This window comes from Parasteatoda tepidariorum, chromosome 9 (assembly GCF_982258835.1).
Source record: "Parasteatoda tepidariorum strain Cologne lab strain chromosome 9, Ptep-v5.0, whole genome shotgun sequence".
Taxonomy (NCBI): Eukaryota; Metazoa; Arthropoda; class Arachnida; order Araneae; family Theridiidae; genus Parasteatoda; species Parasteatoda tepidariorum.
This window is the reverse complement of record NC_141763.1, coordinates 33,904,404-33,921,138: the sequence shown is the minus strand read 5'-3', so window position 1 is coordinate 33,921,138 and position 16,735 is coordinate 33,904,404. Positions and strand designations below refer to the sequence as shown.

At 28.3% G+C, this 16,735-nt stretch overlaps 1 protein-coding gene and 11 non-coding genes across 16 annotated transcripts in view; 11 read left to right on the top strand and 1 right to left on the bottom strand.

The window, feature by feature from the left end:
* Nucleotides 1-16,735, bottom strand: part of LOC107448763 (SLIT-ROBO Rho GTPase-activating protein 1) — a 231,283-nt gene that overhangs the window by 130,153 nt on the left and 84,395 nt on the right. Inside the window, exon 1 of one of the 5 annotated variants that reach the window (XM_071187095.2) lies at nucleotides 3,738-4,312. The exons of 3 other annotated variants lie outside the window; for them this stretch is intronic. In XM_071187095.2, the coding sequence (XP_071043196.2) occupies nucleotides 3,738-3,798 (61 nt within the window). In that variant the 5' untranslated portion in view covers nucleotides 3,799-4,312. Of the gene's footprint in view, nucleotides 1-3,737; nucleotides 4,313-16,735 lie in introns of those variants that run through there. One more of the 5 variants, XM_087151254.1, reaches the window with a different exon arrangement.
* Nucleotides 8,993-9,065, top strand: TRNAT-UGU (transfer RNA threonine (anticodon UGU)). The gene has a single exon. It is a non-coding gene; the product is annotated as a tRNA-Thr (tRNA).
* TRNAT-UGU (transfer RNA threonine (anticodon UGU)) lies at nucleotides 9,388-9,460 on the top strand. Its single transcript has one exon. It is a non-coding gene; the product is annotated as a tRNA-Thr (tRNA).
* On the top strand, nucleotides 9,676-9,748 carry TRNAT-UGU (transfer RNA threonine (anticodon UGU)). Its single transcript has one exon. It is a non-coding gene; the product is annotated as a tRNA-Thr (tRNA).
* On the top strand, nucleotides 9,964-10,036 carry TRNAT-UGU (transfer RNA threonine (anticodon UGU)). The gene has a single exon. It is a non-coding gene; the product is annotated as a tRNA-Thr (tRNA).
* On the top strand, nucleotides 10,360-10,432 carry TRNAT-UGU (transfer RNA threonine (anticodon UGU)). Its single transcript has one exon. It is a non-coding gene; the product is annotated as a tRNA-Thr (tRNA).
* On the top strand, nucleotides 10,655-10,727 carry TRNAT-UGU (transfer RNA threonine (anticodon UGU)). Its single transcript has one exon. It is a non-coding gene; the product is annotated as a tRNA-Thr (tRNA).
* Nucleotides 10,942-11,014, top strand: TRNAT-UGU (transfer RNA threonine (anticodon UGU)). The gene has a single exon. It is a non-coding gene; the product is annotated as a tRNA-Thr (tRNA).
* On the top strand, nucleotides 11,337-11,409 carry TRNAT-UGU (transfer RNA threonine (anticodon UGU)). Its single transcript has one exon. It is a non-coding gene; the product is annotated as a tRNA-Thr (tRNA).
* Nucleotides 11,733-11,805, top strand: TRNAT-UGU (transfer RNA threonine (anticodon UGU)). The gene has a single exon. It is a non-coding gene; the product is annotated as a tRNA-Thr (tRNA).
* TRNAT-UGU (transfer RNA threonine (anticodon UGU)) lies at nucleotides 12,020-12,092 on the top strand. The gene has a single exon. It is a non-coding gene; the product is annotated as a tRNA-Thr (tRNA).
* TRNAT-UGU (transfer RNA threonine (anticodon UGU)) lies at nucleotides 14,304-14,376 on the top strand. Its single transcript has one exon. It is a non-coding gene; the product is annotated as a tRNA-Thr (tRNA).

Here is a 16,735-nt window from a genome sequence, read left to right as displayed (position 1 = left end):
GATTTTTGATGTGAAAAAAAAATCTATGTTGTGCATGTTTGCAGTTTCTGTGCATGTTTTTATTTATACTACATAAAATATTTGCTTATACTATATTTTTAATTATATTCTCATTGCAACTGGAAAAGAAGTCATCAAATTACGTAAAGGTTGTGTTGCAAAAATTTATTTCAAAAATTTACGTCAAATAATTTTTTTTATTCACTAAATTAAGAAAAAGGAGCTGTGCTTAAGTATCATTTTTCGAAATTTCTTTGTGGAGTAGGGGTTAAATTTAGGAAGAATATGACCGCACACTTCGCATCACTTATGATTTTTTTTATCAATATATATCGAAGAACGAAATTAGATTTTAAGATTTAAAATATATACTACGTAATATAAATGTAAGCAGCTAGTTTTTGAATAAGGAAAGAATTATAGGTCCCTTAGTCCTTAGAGTCTTGTATAAATACAAATGTTATAAAAGTTGAGCACAAAAGATGTGTAAATTCTCAATGTGAACCGGATGTTCGTTGACATTGAAAAATACGTTAAGAAGAGTACCCATTAAAACTAATTTAATTTTGAAAGCAAATGTAAGAAATAAGTAGCAATAAAATAAAATTTTTAATCATTGAATTTTGTTTAGTGCAAGTAAACTATATTTTGTGCATCTTATAACGAAATTTGTAAAAATTATAATTAAGAAATAAGAAAAGTTTTGAAAATTTCAAATTAAAAATAAATAGCAAATTTAAGAAAGATATTTTTATTAATTGAATTTTAAAATATGTTTAATAACTAATAAGGAAAATCCTCAATGATAATGATTATATATATATACAATATATGTGTGTAATTTCATCAACTTTTATTATTATGATAATTTGAACATGTAAATATTTTGAATATAATAATATTATTTCCGTCACTAAAATAAAATTTAATAGTTGTGCTTAATTTTTACTTGTAGCTCGTGTGTAAATCAGATTGAAATAAATAAATAATTAGTTAAGGTATTTCCATTATCCATTTAACTTTTTCTTAAAATAAAAATTGGTCATTCTGCATAAACGAGTGGGAAAAATATTGTTGTTCCCTGTTATTTTATTATAAGTAATAGACTTCTGGGAAACGTGGTTCAATTTAACCTGATCTTGCTTTCTGCCTATAACAAACAATCCCGACGTAAAACAACAAAAGCTGTATATTGCCAGCATTCGATTCCATGAATTCGAAGGTTCCTGAAAAGGACCACCGTGATTGTCACCAACATATGTGTTAAAATACAAAGCTAAATTTTCCGAGAAGAAACACTTTAAGGATAAGACAAGCGTAACCAATTGATTTACTACAGACAGAGAACATCCTTTCATCTCAGACATCTTTAAGCATCCTATAGGGGACTCATTCCCCCTTCTTTTTTTTTTTTCAAAAGAAAAAAGGGTGCATATCTCAGAAAATTCAAATTGTCTTCCTTTCGAGGGGGGGGGGAGGAGGGTAGAGATACAAATAAATGGTGACTTATAAGATTGAAGTAAGTGGGAGGTCTAGGAAAAGAAAAGTTTCTTGATTGACATAATTTTTAACCAATAACATTATTTATGCTACAATCAGTAACTAATTTCTCGTATTTACACACCCCCGTGTATACGTGAATGCACAGAACGTGAGTGCACTGAATCCTACATGAATGCACAGAAAAAGATTATTCTATTAAAACATTATTCTAAACTATTGCTTTTGAAAGCATGCTGTAATAGTGTAAAACTGATGTTGCTTCAGGTAGTAGCTAAACCCTTCAAATAATTTTATCAATAATTATTATTTATCGATCTATATTGATTGTGTCTAAATCAATATAAGTGAAGAGTTTAATTTTCCTAAAGAATTAGTATATTTTAATAATAAAAAGTTAATTAAACTTAAATGCAGAAATAAAATTACAATTATTAAAAATTATATAATTTTTTTTTTTACATTTTAAGCATTCTATTACACAATAATACTCAAAAGTAATAAAAACAAATTTCAAAATTTTGTTAAAAATACAATGTGACGTATTTTTTAAGAGGGGATGATGCCGTATTATAAGTTTTGAGAAGTAATTAAATTTTTTAAATGATTGATCTTATCGAAATAAATTTCATTCTATGACGTTATAATTAAAATAGTTATTCGATTTAAAATAAAAATTTTAGGTAACAATACACAAATTTTACTTCAATTTATTTTACGAATTTGTCTTTAAATGTTGTAAAGAATATGTAAAATATTTAGTACATAAAATTTTAGTAGGCAAAATAGATTTTAGTAGGTTTAAGATAAATGTTGGTTTAATAAAGTTACATACAATACTTCTGTTTATGTTTCTAAGGATTATATTTTTCCAAACCTAAAATTATTTTCTATAAAACTAATGTGGTATTATGTACATGTATGCATATAGGAATAAAAAATATCGTAACACAAAAAAAAGTGAATAAATTAAAAATGATGGTTTGTTATTTTCTACTGATTATTATCTAAGTTTAGTTTTTATATTATATTCATTGTTGCTATACTTATGTTTTTGTTTTGTATTGTAAAAACACGAACGTTCCGAATTTGTAAATGAAAATCTGATCATTGAATTTATAGTTATTTAAAGTATTTTGTTTATGCATTTATTTACTTATTGAGGACAGAGTTTTTATTTACTGTAACAGCTTTTTCAGACCAAAGTTACTGCTATCACTTATGAGAGTTTTAAGTATAGGTTTAATGCAGTAGTTTTAAGTGATTTCTATCATTTTTTCTAAAAGGTCATTTTTTTACTAGTCAAATTAAGATTTAATTGATAGTTATTTATTGCTCTTAAGCTCTTCTGCACCTTTGACAGGTCAACTAACTACGAGAATGTCCAAAATATTAAACAAAATAGCAATAATTCTATTAGATAATTAGTTCTGTTTTCCACAGATGCAACCTAGAGTGAGTTGTTATTATGAAATAAGTTCATTTCTGATTTTTAATCTAGATTTTATGGGATCATTTAAGATAATTGTTGCATTTATAAAATTACTCATCACTATTTTTTCCCTTCATTTCTCTTCCTATCATTATTAATATATTAGCTTTAATAAGGAAAACGGAATAATGAAAAGCATTATTATTTGTAAAAGTTATGTGTTATTATATACAATGCGTAAAATAAAAAAAGTCATTTATTTTGAGAGTCAAGAATTCGAATCAATTAAAAAAAAAAGGTATGCTTTTTTTAGAAAAAGTACGTGTCTGTTTTTCTAATTTAAAGTATTTTGAGTCTTAGTAAATAAAAGTTCAAACTTTCGATCATAAGTTATTCAAAGTGTTTGCATTTTTGCACATACACACAAACATAAGTTATTTTTTGAATAATAATTGAAAAATTTTCAATTGATTATATTATTTAAAAAAATTTTTTTGATTTAGTTTGAATAAATATTTCTTTTTTACAAAAAAAAATTGATTTTATATTTTGAACTAACACGTGACTTAGTACTAGATATATTTTTTATTGTTAGAGGGGGGAGGGCACCAAAATATTTTCAGTGCTTAGGGCCTCAAGAGGTCTTAATCCGGCCCTGCCATTAGTAATATGTAAATAATAAAATTAAGTATAACCAAATACACCACTAAAAATAAGTTCTAAACACAACAACCACAGTAGCTTGACAACAAAAATCTATATGCAAAATGCAATTTAAAACGATTAAAAACAAAAAATAACTTACTGTTATAAAAATGTGATCGCCGCAAGGTGCCGGCTCTTCTAAGTCTAGGTCTGCCGTTCATGTTTTTGTTTATAACTTGATGCAACCCGACAAACACTCCCAAAAGCAGACGATTCAGTAATCCACACGATTAGACATTGAAAAATTGAACACGAAAGTATAAACACTGTTAAACAAACTGAAAGCAAATCTATATTGAAGTAATCCAAAAGAAATCGCTATAATACTGAATTCACCGACAAAAACTAGTTTCCAATATCCAATTCACAACGGATCATGCTTCAGGTGTCATTTATATAAACAAAGCGTTATTTAGAAGGTGAGCATTCATTATTAAACTGATTACATAATGTAGAATGTTTTGATCCAAAGATGGCAAAAATTTCATGGGATTCATAAAGTTTGTCGGTGGAATTGTGGAATTTGCAAGTGATGAAATATTGTTTCTGAACTCATATACACAAAGAAGCAGTGAACGCTAACAACGTGAACGACTACTAAACGAAAAGTTTTTTTGGATTTACCTCGCAGTGCTAGAGCTGCTACTTTTTTCCATCCGCTTTCATCTTCCTTGACTGGTTGGAAGGTCGCCAATAATTGGCGAGATGCGCGAATATACTTCCTTTTTCATTCGATTATACTGTCTGCAGGATGCAGTATAGTTATCAACTTCTGAGTTTCAAAGTCATATTAATTTTTAGGCTTTACAAGGTTATTTAACATACAAAAGTCCAAATTTTGTTTTATTGAAACAAAAATAATAAGTTTTTCATGAAATATTAACATTTAGCGTAAGGGTGAACAACCTTGTTTGAGAAAAATAAACATTTTTGACTTTATTGGGCTATAATCAATTAAGATTTTGTAATAATTGATAACACTTTTATTGTTCCTTAATGAAATTAAAACAATATCAATTTGTCTTTCAAAAAAAAGTAAAAGATACATGCAAAAATTAAAAAAATAATAATAATTTTAAAGTTTTATACTATTTTGTCTAATTTAATAAAATTATAATTACAGCAGATATTCATTTTTTTCCCTTGAAAAATTAATTACATTAACTTTCAAAGCTTAAAAATTATTTAAATCTTTTATTTTTACTTAAATCTTAAGATACATTATTTTAAACCTGTATCGTTAATTTAAAAAATAATAATAATTTCGTGTCAAAATCTTTTAAAACCTTGAATTGGTATCTCTGAATTTTCCAAATACACTGGTGATTAAATGTAATATGAAAAATTCTTTTAACACTTTATGTATTTTTTAATTTTTATTTTTATTCTTATTTTCTTAATCTTATTATTTATTTTTAATTTTAATTTTCATTACTAACCCTCGATGTATTTTTTTTCCTAATTTTTACTTGTTTTTTTAAAAGTATGTTTAGATATCATTGACCGCATGTCAAAACCGCGAATATAATAGAATATAATTTGTACTTTTAGCGTGGGTACCAATGGTATATGTTAATTTTCTAGCTAGAAGATATGGGTAGGGGTAATGCTAGGAACTAGCATAAGGTTAAACTCTTTCCTAAAATCCCTGGAAAGAATAATCTTACTTTAGAATGTATTAATATACACATAAACATTTATTTCATAAAATGGTATTTGTAAAATTAGACTTTTTATAAATTACTTTATAAGTAAATTTTCAAAAATCAATAAAATGTCTAATATTGCAGTTTTGCAGGATCATTCTAACAAAGGTTTGTAATTATTATAAGATTTGAAAACATTCAACGTATATATAAATTTTTTAATTAAAAATATCAACTCGCATCAAACACAACAAATATCAACTGCCAAAATTGAATTCTTTTCGAATATTTCCTGAACGATTAGCAAATATTACCTACCAAGCAGAAGCGGTGTGCAGTTTCCGTTGTTTTTGTCATTTTTTGCTGTAGTTGGAATTATTATTCGAGATTTATAAAACAACAATTCAGCTTTTCCGTTTCCGCAAATGAATGAACGAAATAAAAAAATATATATTTATATTTTTACATTTTCATTTGGCGTCAAAAATACACCATTTATTTTTCGGAAAGTAAGTTCTGTATAACTCATTGCGAGTAAAGCAAGCAACACAAAAAATGCAAGGAATACGGGAGATGCACTGTTCTAGAAAAAGAATGAAAAGTAAGCACACAGACACAGTTAAACAAAAATGAAGAAGAAAAAAAATCACACAGGGGAGAAAAAGTAAAAAAGAGGTCTTCTTAAGTCTTTCACCAGCAGATAATATTTCACTTACACTGTAAAGTGTATCTGGGGAAAAAAATGTCTGTGGTTTTCTTCAATCTTAAAAAGAGAAAGAAAAAGAAAAAAATGAAATGATGTTCATTTTTCACTCAAACCCCCCGACAGTTGATGTCATCCTTAAAAAAGACCAGGCATAACAGATCGTGCAATGATTAAGAAGCTAAATTTAAATTCAATATTAATCCATTATAGAAATATGAATTACCTACTTTATTTCGTTAATTAAGACAAAAAGCAAAGTAAAACTAATATTTTCAAACAAATATTACACGTTTCGTTAGATAAAACTTAAAAAAGTAACTTGAGCGAAATTGGAGGGAAAGATTTAAAACCAAATGTATGGTGTCCGAAAACAAGTACCGTAAGAATATACAATCAAGTATTTTATTCAACCCTTCTATTTATTCTTAGACTTATTAGAAAAATGTAAAAAGATGGAATTTTATAACATGTAGAAAAAGAAAAAATAACTTTATTACTAGAGAGGATTTTGACAACTCTTTTGACAAAAATTACTCCTCTATTTTGATAGCATTAGGTAAAGACGATCAAATTTTGTATTCTTTTTTTTCTGCACATATATTTTTCTTTTATTAGAAAAAGCGAATAAATATGATGGTAAAAAAAGAACACAAGAAAACTTGCTACAGTAGTTTATTGACAAAAATCACTCCTCTGATGCTTGGCTGTAGAACCAGACTGACCATTTTAGGCACCGTTGGGTTAAAACGATTAAGTTTTTTCCCCAACATTTTATTTATTCAATTTTATCTTAACATTTAATTTTTAACAATTTATTCTTAATATTTTATTTTAACGCTTAATTAAATTGAAAAAAAATTCTGTTAACAAAAATTACTCCCGTGTACCCTAACTGATTAATTTTCAGCAACGAGAAATTTACGTGGGGGAGACTTAGGGCCGATTTCGTAAATAATATTGTAAGTAAAATATTATAGAATAAGGGTGCACAACCTACCTGCAGCCCGCCAGTATTGATGTGCAATCAAGCACCTGAACGCAATAAAAATGTATTATTTTTTTTTAACATATTTTTATTTATTTATTTATTTTTTGAAAAATGAAAATATCAGAAAATTTAAATCACGCACTTTTTGACACGTTTAATTTGCGCTAATTCTTTTAGCGGATTTTCACTTGATTTTGCTTTGTTTGCGACTTTTTCATCACAAAAATGATTTTTTTTTCCCAATAAAAACGACCGGAATTACAGTTAACATTCATAACTACTAGGTCACGCGGCCCTTCATTGGTTAATCTACTACGCAAATGGCCCCCTTCGCTCACAAAAAGGTTATGCACTCCATGAAATGATTATAACATTTTATCTTGACAAAATACGCAAGTTAAAATGCTATAAATGTTAAATACCCATGTTAAAATAAAAGCCATATCATTAAAATGCTTAAAAATATGATGAAATGTAATAAAAACTTCTCTCTAATTTTACAATAGTTATGGCACTTAAAGCTGCACTAATATAAGCCGACTTTTCCAAAACCCTCCATACCATTTTTAAACCTAATCAGGTCCTGCTGGGTTGCACTTTAACGTTTGCATTGTTATTTGTATTGTTTAATAAAAATTAATAAATATTGTTTAATAATTTAGTATCTTCTGCAAGTTTCTAAAATAAAGAATATATTTTAACAAATTTTGGTATAATTTGAATTCTTTTTTTTCGGTGGTGGGAGGTAGAGGCAGAAAATCTGATTATAGTTTGTCTACGGTTTGTCCCCCCCCCCGCCACAAAGTCTGCTGCTATGGAAACAAGAATAGCTCATTTTAGGGAGGTAGCTTCTCCTCACTTTAGGGCTAACACAATAGACTGAAGAAAAAGATCCCCTATCTCCCGCCGACTAGAGCCAAAAGCTGTCCCAAATAATGAACCCACACCCCTACTTGAAATAGTTATATCTCGTTACCACAGTCACCGCCATGTGTCCAGACGAAAGGCTAGGGGAGTTCTTACTTTAGACAAACTATATATATTTTACAACAAAACATATATTTGTTTCTATACTATTTTGGAACAATGAAGTTAAAATAATATATTAAAATATCACGTAAGAAAAAAATTTAATTCAAGAATTTAAATTAATCAATTTGAATGAAAAAAGAGGCATAGAAGAATAAAATAAATAAAGTAGGCAAGAAGAGTGAAAAATTCTACATTGTTTCGGGTCATTGGGGTCATTTCCTTTTAGAAGTCGCAATACATTAACTTCAGTTTAAATTTTTTTTATTACAAGGCCAAACTATGACACATAATCGGAGTAAAAAAATTAAATGTGGTAAAAAGTATGCAGGTCGTCTATCGTCTGAGACAATCGCAATCAAGAGAATAAAAACGAATAAAGAAATTACAAATGTTAAACCTAAATTTATCAGGAATAAAAACTAAAAAAAATTAAAAAAAAACATCGAAAATATTTATTAACGGACTTTACCTTGCTTATTACATTAATAGAACTGCCAATATAGAAATTGCTGGACTCCAAAATATTTGAAGTGATTGCAGAATTTTTTAATTTGAATAATTCAAATGTGGTGGTGGGCAAAATGATTCGAAATCAAATATTAAAAGCATTGATTTTCTGCCACTAAACTAAAGAAAAACTAAAGAAGTTGGATCGCATTTTATAAACACGTTCTAGATCTGCAAAAAAAAAAAAAAAAAAAATTATAATTTTCTACACATGTCATTAAATATATTGTAAATAATAGTTTTTAAATTAAGCAACAAAATTATAATTTCTTTGAGAAACATACACAGCATTATAAATTTTAATTGAAGCTTTTGAAATAACGGTAAAATAACAAATCAAAGTGAATATCTAGTTTTCATTGGATAATTTGTTGTTCTTTAAAATATAAATATAAATGAAAGAGATCTTTCAAAATTTAACAAAAATATCAAAATCCTATTCGAAGTTCTCTATTTATCTCCTCTAACCTCAGCGAGCCACCATAGCTCAGTGGTTAGAGCACTGGTCTTGTAAACCAGGGGTCGTGAGTTCAATCCTCACTGGTGGCTGCAGGCATTTTGAACACCCGCTTCTAAAAATTCGGTTGTGATTACTCCTTTTTTCTCCAATCAATCAAATTAAATATCTAAACATGACTTTTTATCGGATCATTTTTTGTTTCTCCCTTTAAAATATAAATAATAATGAAAGAGAATTTTCAAACTTGACAAAAATATTCAAAAATATTCAATCAAAGTGAATATCTAGTTTTCATTAGATAATTTGTTGTTCTTTAAAATACAAATAACAATGTAAGAGAACTTTCAAAATTTAACAAAAATATTAAAATCCTATTCGAAGTTCTCTATTTATCTCCTCTAACCGCAGCGAGCCACCATAGCTCAGTGGTTAGAGCACTGGTCTTGTAAACCAGGGGTCGTGAGTTCAATCCTCACTGGTGGCTGCAGGTATTTTGAACACCCGCTTCTAAAAATTCGGTTGTGATTATTCCTTTTTTCTCCAATCAATCAAATTAAATATCTAAAAATGACTTTTTATCGGATCATTTTTTGTTTCCCCCTTTAAAATATAAATAATAATGAAAGAGAATCTTCAAACTTGACAAAAATATTAAAATCCCATATGAAATTCTCTATTTATCTCCTCTAACAGCAGCGAGCCACCATAGCTCAGTGGTTAGAGCACTGGTCTTGTAAACCAGGGGTCGTGAGTTCAATCCTCACTGGTGGCTGCAGGCATTTTGAACACCCGCTTTTAAAAATTCGGTTGTGATTATTCTTTTTTTCTCCAATCAATCAAATTAAATATCTAAAAATGACTTTTTATCGGATCATTATTAGTTTCTCCCTATAATATATAAATAATAATGAAAGAGAATTTTCAAACTTGACAAAAATATTAAAATCCCATATGAAATTCTCTATTTATCTCCTCTATCGGCAGCGAGCCACCATAGCTCAGTGGTTAGAGCACTGGTCTTGTAAACCAGGGGGCGTGAGTTCAATCCTCACTGGTGGCTGCAGGCATTTTGAACACCCGCTTCTAAAAATTCGGTTGTGAATATTCCTTTTTTCTCCAATCAATCAAATTAAATATCTAAAAATGACTTTTTATCGGATCATTTTTTGTTTCTCCCTTTAAAATATAAATAATAATGAAAGAGAATTCTCAAACTTGACAAAAATATTCAAAAATATTCAATCAAAGTGAATATCTAGTTTTCATTGGATAATTTGTTGTTCTTTAAAATACAAATAACAATGAAAGAGAACTTTCAAAATTTAACAAAAATATTAAAATCCCATACGAAGTTTCTCTATTTATCTCCTCTAACCGCAGCGAGCCACCATAGCTCAGTGGTTAGAGCACTGGTCTTGTAAACCAGGGGTCGTGAGTTCAATCCTCACTGGTGGCTACAGGCATTTTGATGTTTTGAACACCCGCTTTTAAAAATTCGGTTGTGATTATTCTTTTTTTCACCAATCAATCAAATTAAATATCTAAAAATGACTTTTTATCTGATCATTATTTGTTTCTCCCTTTAAAATATAAATAATAATGAAAAAAAATTTCAAACTTGACAAAAATATTAAAATCCCATATGAAATTCTCTATTTATCTCCTCTAACGGCAGCGAGCCACTATAGCTCAGTGGTTAGAGCACTGGTCTTGTAAACCAGGGGTCGTGAGTTCAATCCTCACTGGTGGCTGCGGGCATTTTGAACACCCGCTTTTAAAAATTCGGTTGTGATTATTCTTTTTTTCACCAATCAATCAAATTAAATATCTAAAAATGACTTTTTATCTGATCATTATTTGTTTCTCCCTTTAAAATATAAATAATAATGAAAAAAAATTTCAAACTTGACAAAAATATTAAAATCCCATATGAAATTCTCTATTTATCTCCTCTAACGGCAGCGAGCCACTATAGCTCAGTGGTTAGAGCACTGGTCTTGTAAACCAGGGGTCGTGAGTTCAATCCTCACTGGTGGCTGCGGGCATTTTGAACACCCGCTTTTAAAAATTCGGTTGTGATTATTCTTTTTTTCTCCAATCAATCAAATTAAATATCTAAAAATGACTTTTTATCGGATCATTTTTTGTTTCTCCCTTTAAAATATAAATAATAATGAAAGAGAATTTTCAAACTTGACAAAAATATTCAAAAATATTCAATCAAAGTGAATATCTAGTTTTCATTAGATAATTTGTTGTTCTTTAAAATACAAATAACAATGTAAGAGAACTTTCAAAATTTAACAAAAATATTAAAATCCTATTCGAAGTTCTCTATTTATCTCCTCTAACCGCAGCGAGCCACCATAGCTCAGTGGTTAGAGCACTGGTCTTGTAAACCAGGGGTCGTGAGTTCAATCCTCACTGGTGGCTGCAGGCATTTTGAACACCCGCTTCTAAAAATTCGGTTGTGATTATTCCTTTTTTCTCCAATCAATCAAATTAAATATCTAAAAATGACTTTTTATCGGATCATTTTTTGTTTCTCCCTTTAAAATATAAATAATAATGAAAGAGAATTTTCAAACTTGACAAAAATATTCAAAAATATTCAATCAAAGTGAATATCTAGTTTTCATTGGATAATTTGTTGTTCTTTAAAATACAAATAACAATGAAAGAGAACTTTCAAAATTTAACAAAAATATTAAAATCCCATACGAAGTTTCTCTATTTATCTCCTCTAACCGCAGCGAGCCACCATAGCTCAGTGGTTAGAGCACTGGTCTTGTAAACCAGGGGTCGTGAGTTCAATCCTCACTAGTGGCTGCAGGCATTTTGAACACCCGCTTTTAAAAATTCGGTTGTGATTATTCTTTTTTTCTCCAATCAATCAAATTAAATATCTAAAAATGACTTTTTATCTGATCATTATTTGTTTCTCCCTTTAAAATATAAATAATAATGAAAAAAATTTTCAAACTTGACAAAAATATTAAAATCCCATATGAAATTCTCTATTTATCTCCTCTAACGGCAGCGAGCCACTATAGCTTAGTGGTTAGAGCACTGGTCTTGTAAACTAGGGGTCGTGAGTTCAATCCTCACTGGTGGCTGCGGGCATTTTGAACACCCGCTTTTAAAAATTCGGTTGTGATTAGGACTGGGCTATAAATCGATATATCGCGACATATCGATTTAACGCCTATATCGGCAAACCGATACAGCAACTTTCATTCCAAGCGATGCATCAGAAATCTGATTTAAGCCGTCGAGTGAAGAAGACGATATAACGATATAGCGATACACGCAAGGACTTTCTCTTACGTTCCGATGCCAACTCGCGCTGTGGAAGACGATATTGTTTCGTTATGTTGAGACGGCCTTGACTGATGGTAGAATCAGAATCACTTTTGAGACCTTATATCGTTAGATCACATGTTCGTTTTCGCACCTTCGCGATTTGAAATCGTTTCTTGTAGATTATTTTCAATGGCATTAACTGCGTGATCGCCGTCGTAACCTTGTTCTGAACGCAATCTATTATTGAAAAGAATTTATAAAGAAAAGTTTCTTCATTAATTAGGTAAGTTTTTTATTTATTTTCTGACAAAAAATTTTTTATATTTTTAAATGTGAAAATTATCGGAAATCTAATTTAAGGCATCCATAAGGAATTAAATTACAAAGTAAATAAATTTGTTAGGTTATTTTTTTACTTTCTTTTAATTTATTAAAAACCTTTCGGATAAAACTTCTAATAATTTAATGGGCTTCTATTACTGATTTTAAATTTATAAATCTTGAGTTGTTTTTATTTTTAGAAATAAAGTTAAAACAAAACTTATTTTTTGGACATAAGTCAATAAACTTTATTTGTTCAAAAGAATTTGAAAAGTTTGCGAATTTTATTCATTTTTTTTTATCAATTACTACTTCGTTTTATTAGAGAGTAAAATCATTATTTTTTTTTAATTTTCGTTTTATATTATTAGTTAATTAGCTAAATATATTACCGAATATCACAATTCTTTTGTTTTTATTTTTAAGAATTTAATTAAGAAACTTTGCCTTACTTTGTTTTTTGTTCATAATTCGGTCATTATTTAATTTAATTTAATTATTTATATGAAATAATAATAAAAATAGTGTTTAAGAAGCATTTTTTTTCTAAAATTTATTTAGCTCTTTGTTTTAAGCATACAAATAATTTTTTAACGAACTTATTTTTTAAATTTTGTTCCTATGCTGTTAGGTAAATATATTGATAAATTTCACTTTTATTAATTTTTTTATTTTTAAACTAAGAAATCTTTTGTTATTTGCGTGATCATTTTTAGAAAATATAACAAAACTTGTGTTTACTTCTTCATTAAGAATTTGAACATTACGATCGAACTTAATAATTCTGTAATTATTTACGCATAATAGTACAAGCAAATATTAATTTGTTAAAAAAAGTTTCTTTTTTTTAAAAAAAAAAACTATTTTTAACACTTTGTTTTAAATGTATAATGAATTTCTTAACAAACTTTTTTTTAATTTTTTAAATTTTTTTTCAATAATTTCAGCTAGATATCTTTATAAAATTCCCTTTTTATTTTTAAACTGAGAAATCTTTCAGAGAACGAAAATTTTAAGAAATTATTACAAATCTTATGTTTACTTTTTAGTTTAAAATTCGAACATTTTTAATTTTAAACTTCGGCTTTTAGTCAATCTAACTTTTATTTTAATTAAAATATATTTTGAAATTTTAAAATCAGCTTTTGTTTAATAACAATATTTTTTTTCATTAAGGGTGTTTTAGGGGTTAACTTAAATTAAGACTGCTTATACCTTATAAACGATAAAGAAGTGCAAATATTTCATTCTGTATCTACACACATTTTTTCAATAAATATTTTAAGTAAGATTTGTACATCTTAGTCAATTTATTTAATATCTTTCTTTAGCAAAACATATATATTTTCAAATTTATAAATTGATTTAAATCAATATGCGTATGAAGTCTTGATAGAAATCTGACTTTCTGTGCCTTAAAGTAAATGAAATTCAAAAATACTATATCGCGATACATCGCTATATCGCGATGCAAAACTGACGATATATCACGATATATAATTTCTAATATCGCCCAGTCCTAGTTGTGATTATTCTTTTTTTCTCCAATCAATCAAATTAAATATCTAAAAATGACTTTTCATCGGATCATTATTTGTTTCTCCCTTTAAAATATAAATAATAATGAAAGAGAATTTTCAAACTTGACAAAAATATTAAAATCCCATATGAAATTCTCTATTTATCTCCTCTAACGGCAGCGAGCCACCATAGCTCAGTGGTTAGAGCACTGGTCTTGTAAACCAGGGGTCGTGAGTTCAATCCTCACTGGTGGCTGCAGGCACTGATGGTAGACATATTAACTAACTACTAGGCTGTTTTTCGTTTCTATTTTACTATAAAAAGATTTTTTCAACTTACTAGGATAAATTTAATGAGTTGAGATTTTTCCCCCCTTCCTATTCATTTGTTTTATTTTAAAAATCTATAATACTGGTTTTTTATTTTTCTCTTCTGAGCACGGCGGTTCAGATGGTTTAAACCAGACTAACTAGATAGCTTTTATAGTTTATTTTCAAAATCAGGACCTGATCATGAGTATGGCTAAAAAGGGGACTTTTCTAGGGCTCCACATTTTAAGGGTCCAAAAATCTCATGAAAAAATTTAATTTTTAAAGTTTTTTTCTTCTTTTAGTTAAATATTTTTAAACGCAGTTTATGTAATTTAATAATAACTCTATGAAAATTCAAGCCATACCATTTCTCTGAAAATTAATTAATCATTCTTTATTTAATTTAAATCGTAAGTAACACTTTTCTTTTAAAATAACATACGTAAAGCTTTTTTTTTTTTTAAATGAATAGGCTTTAAGCTTATTCAAGACTGATGAAGGAACTTCTATTCATAATAGACACAACACAAATTTAATTAATTAAATAAATAATATGAAATTTTTTTTTTATTATTTATATTAATCATTCCTTGAGCTCTTCTGCAATAAATGAATAGTTTATGACCTTCATTTTTTATAATTTTAATAAAGATAAAACATAAAAAAGATATTATTTAATTTTTATTAAGAGTACATGTTTCTTTCTTCTTCTTTTTTTCTTTCTTTTCTTTTTTTTCTTGTTAAGATTTGAAAATAGTCAGTGTACATCTGTATAAGAAATATTACAGTTTATAGAATATGTCTTATTGATGAGCGGCCGGCACAAAAATTAATTTTGCATTTTTTGTCCTTTAACTTTTCTTTTTAATACTTATTAAAATCTTATACTATAGATTAGGTCGTTTTCGAAGTTTATACTTCTAATAATACGATTTATCAAAAACTTGAGTACAGGTAGTATAATGTATTATATATTTTGTATAGTAGAATTGTATAGTTGAATCTTTTAATATATAGACATTAAAAAAAGGAGTGAATCTAAAAATCTATTACTATGATATGCATATGATGCATATCATGCATTCCGCAATTTTCTGTTGTGACCCAGCGGTCATCGAGTTTACAGCTTCACAATTTCATGACCAACAATACGTTCGCAATGTGGTCAGCATCGGCACCGACCGCGTTTATTTTTCGGACAGCCCATTTATTTGAAGCTGGGTGGGGGTCAAGCTACCAGAGGGGTAATCGAATATTGGTATTTTCAAATCTAAAACGTTAAAAAAATCTGATATGTTTTATGAAATTTGTTGTTATTAATATTATTATGGGGTTTAACGTAGATCCACCTTCTTGCAGAGCGCACCCTGACAACAACGTTTAGCAGCAAAAAATCTACAATTTAAGCAGAAGGTTTTTCTACCCTTCGTCCATGAAACTTAACCACTTCCTTCTCGCTCCCGTGAAAATGACGGGGTGAAGTTTCGCCCTCTATTTCTCGCTCCCGTGATATTTCCGGGCTGGAGGATTCAGTAGTAACGCGCCAATAAGAATAAAACTAATTATTTCATTTGCCCGGAAAACATTTTATTTCTCATTTTACACTCCAGATGGCAGTACGAGGATATTTTTAAGGTAATTGCAGATAGTTAGTTTATTTTAAACTAGATGTCAGCACTAATCAAATAGCACTAATAAAAAAAATGGGCACTTTTATGACCGTTTTCCTGAAAATTAACCGATCGTTAAGGGGCTAAGGGCCTTAAAAAAGGGTTACACTGTTACAAAACAGTACTGAATAAAATAAATATATATTTACAATACTACCAATGCTTGCATATTACGCACAGTGTGAAAATAAAAACGGACCACCCAGATTAACTTTTGATCTGATAATCGGATCATCGCGTTCTAAGGACTCAATCTTAGTGGTTCGAGGGGGTGACCTCAAATATGTAAATTAATTAGCACAGACGATATCATAACTTCCTTTGAATAAACATACCATTTATTCGAAGGATTCGGATTTCTAACCCCCATAACATAAGGGTAGTCGCAATCTGGGAAATATTGCCCAAATAGTTAGGTTAGGAAAGCGGTCCAAATTTTCAACTCCGTAATGTTAATTTTACCTTTTGTTTATTTCATTATATCGCGAGAACTTTTTAAGCTAATTGAAAAATATTTGCACACGATTATAAAATTCGGTTATCAAAAATAATTACATAAAAAAAAATACTTTTTTAGTAAATATTTATTATTTTATTTAATAACAGTCGAAAAATTTTTATTTGTAAGGTATA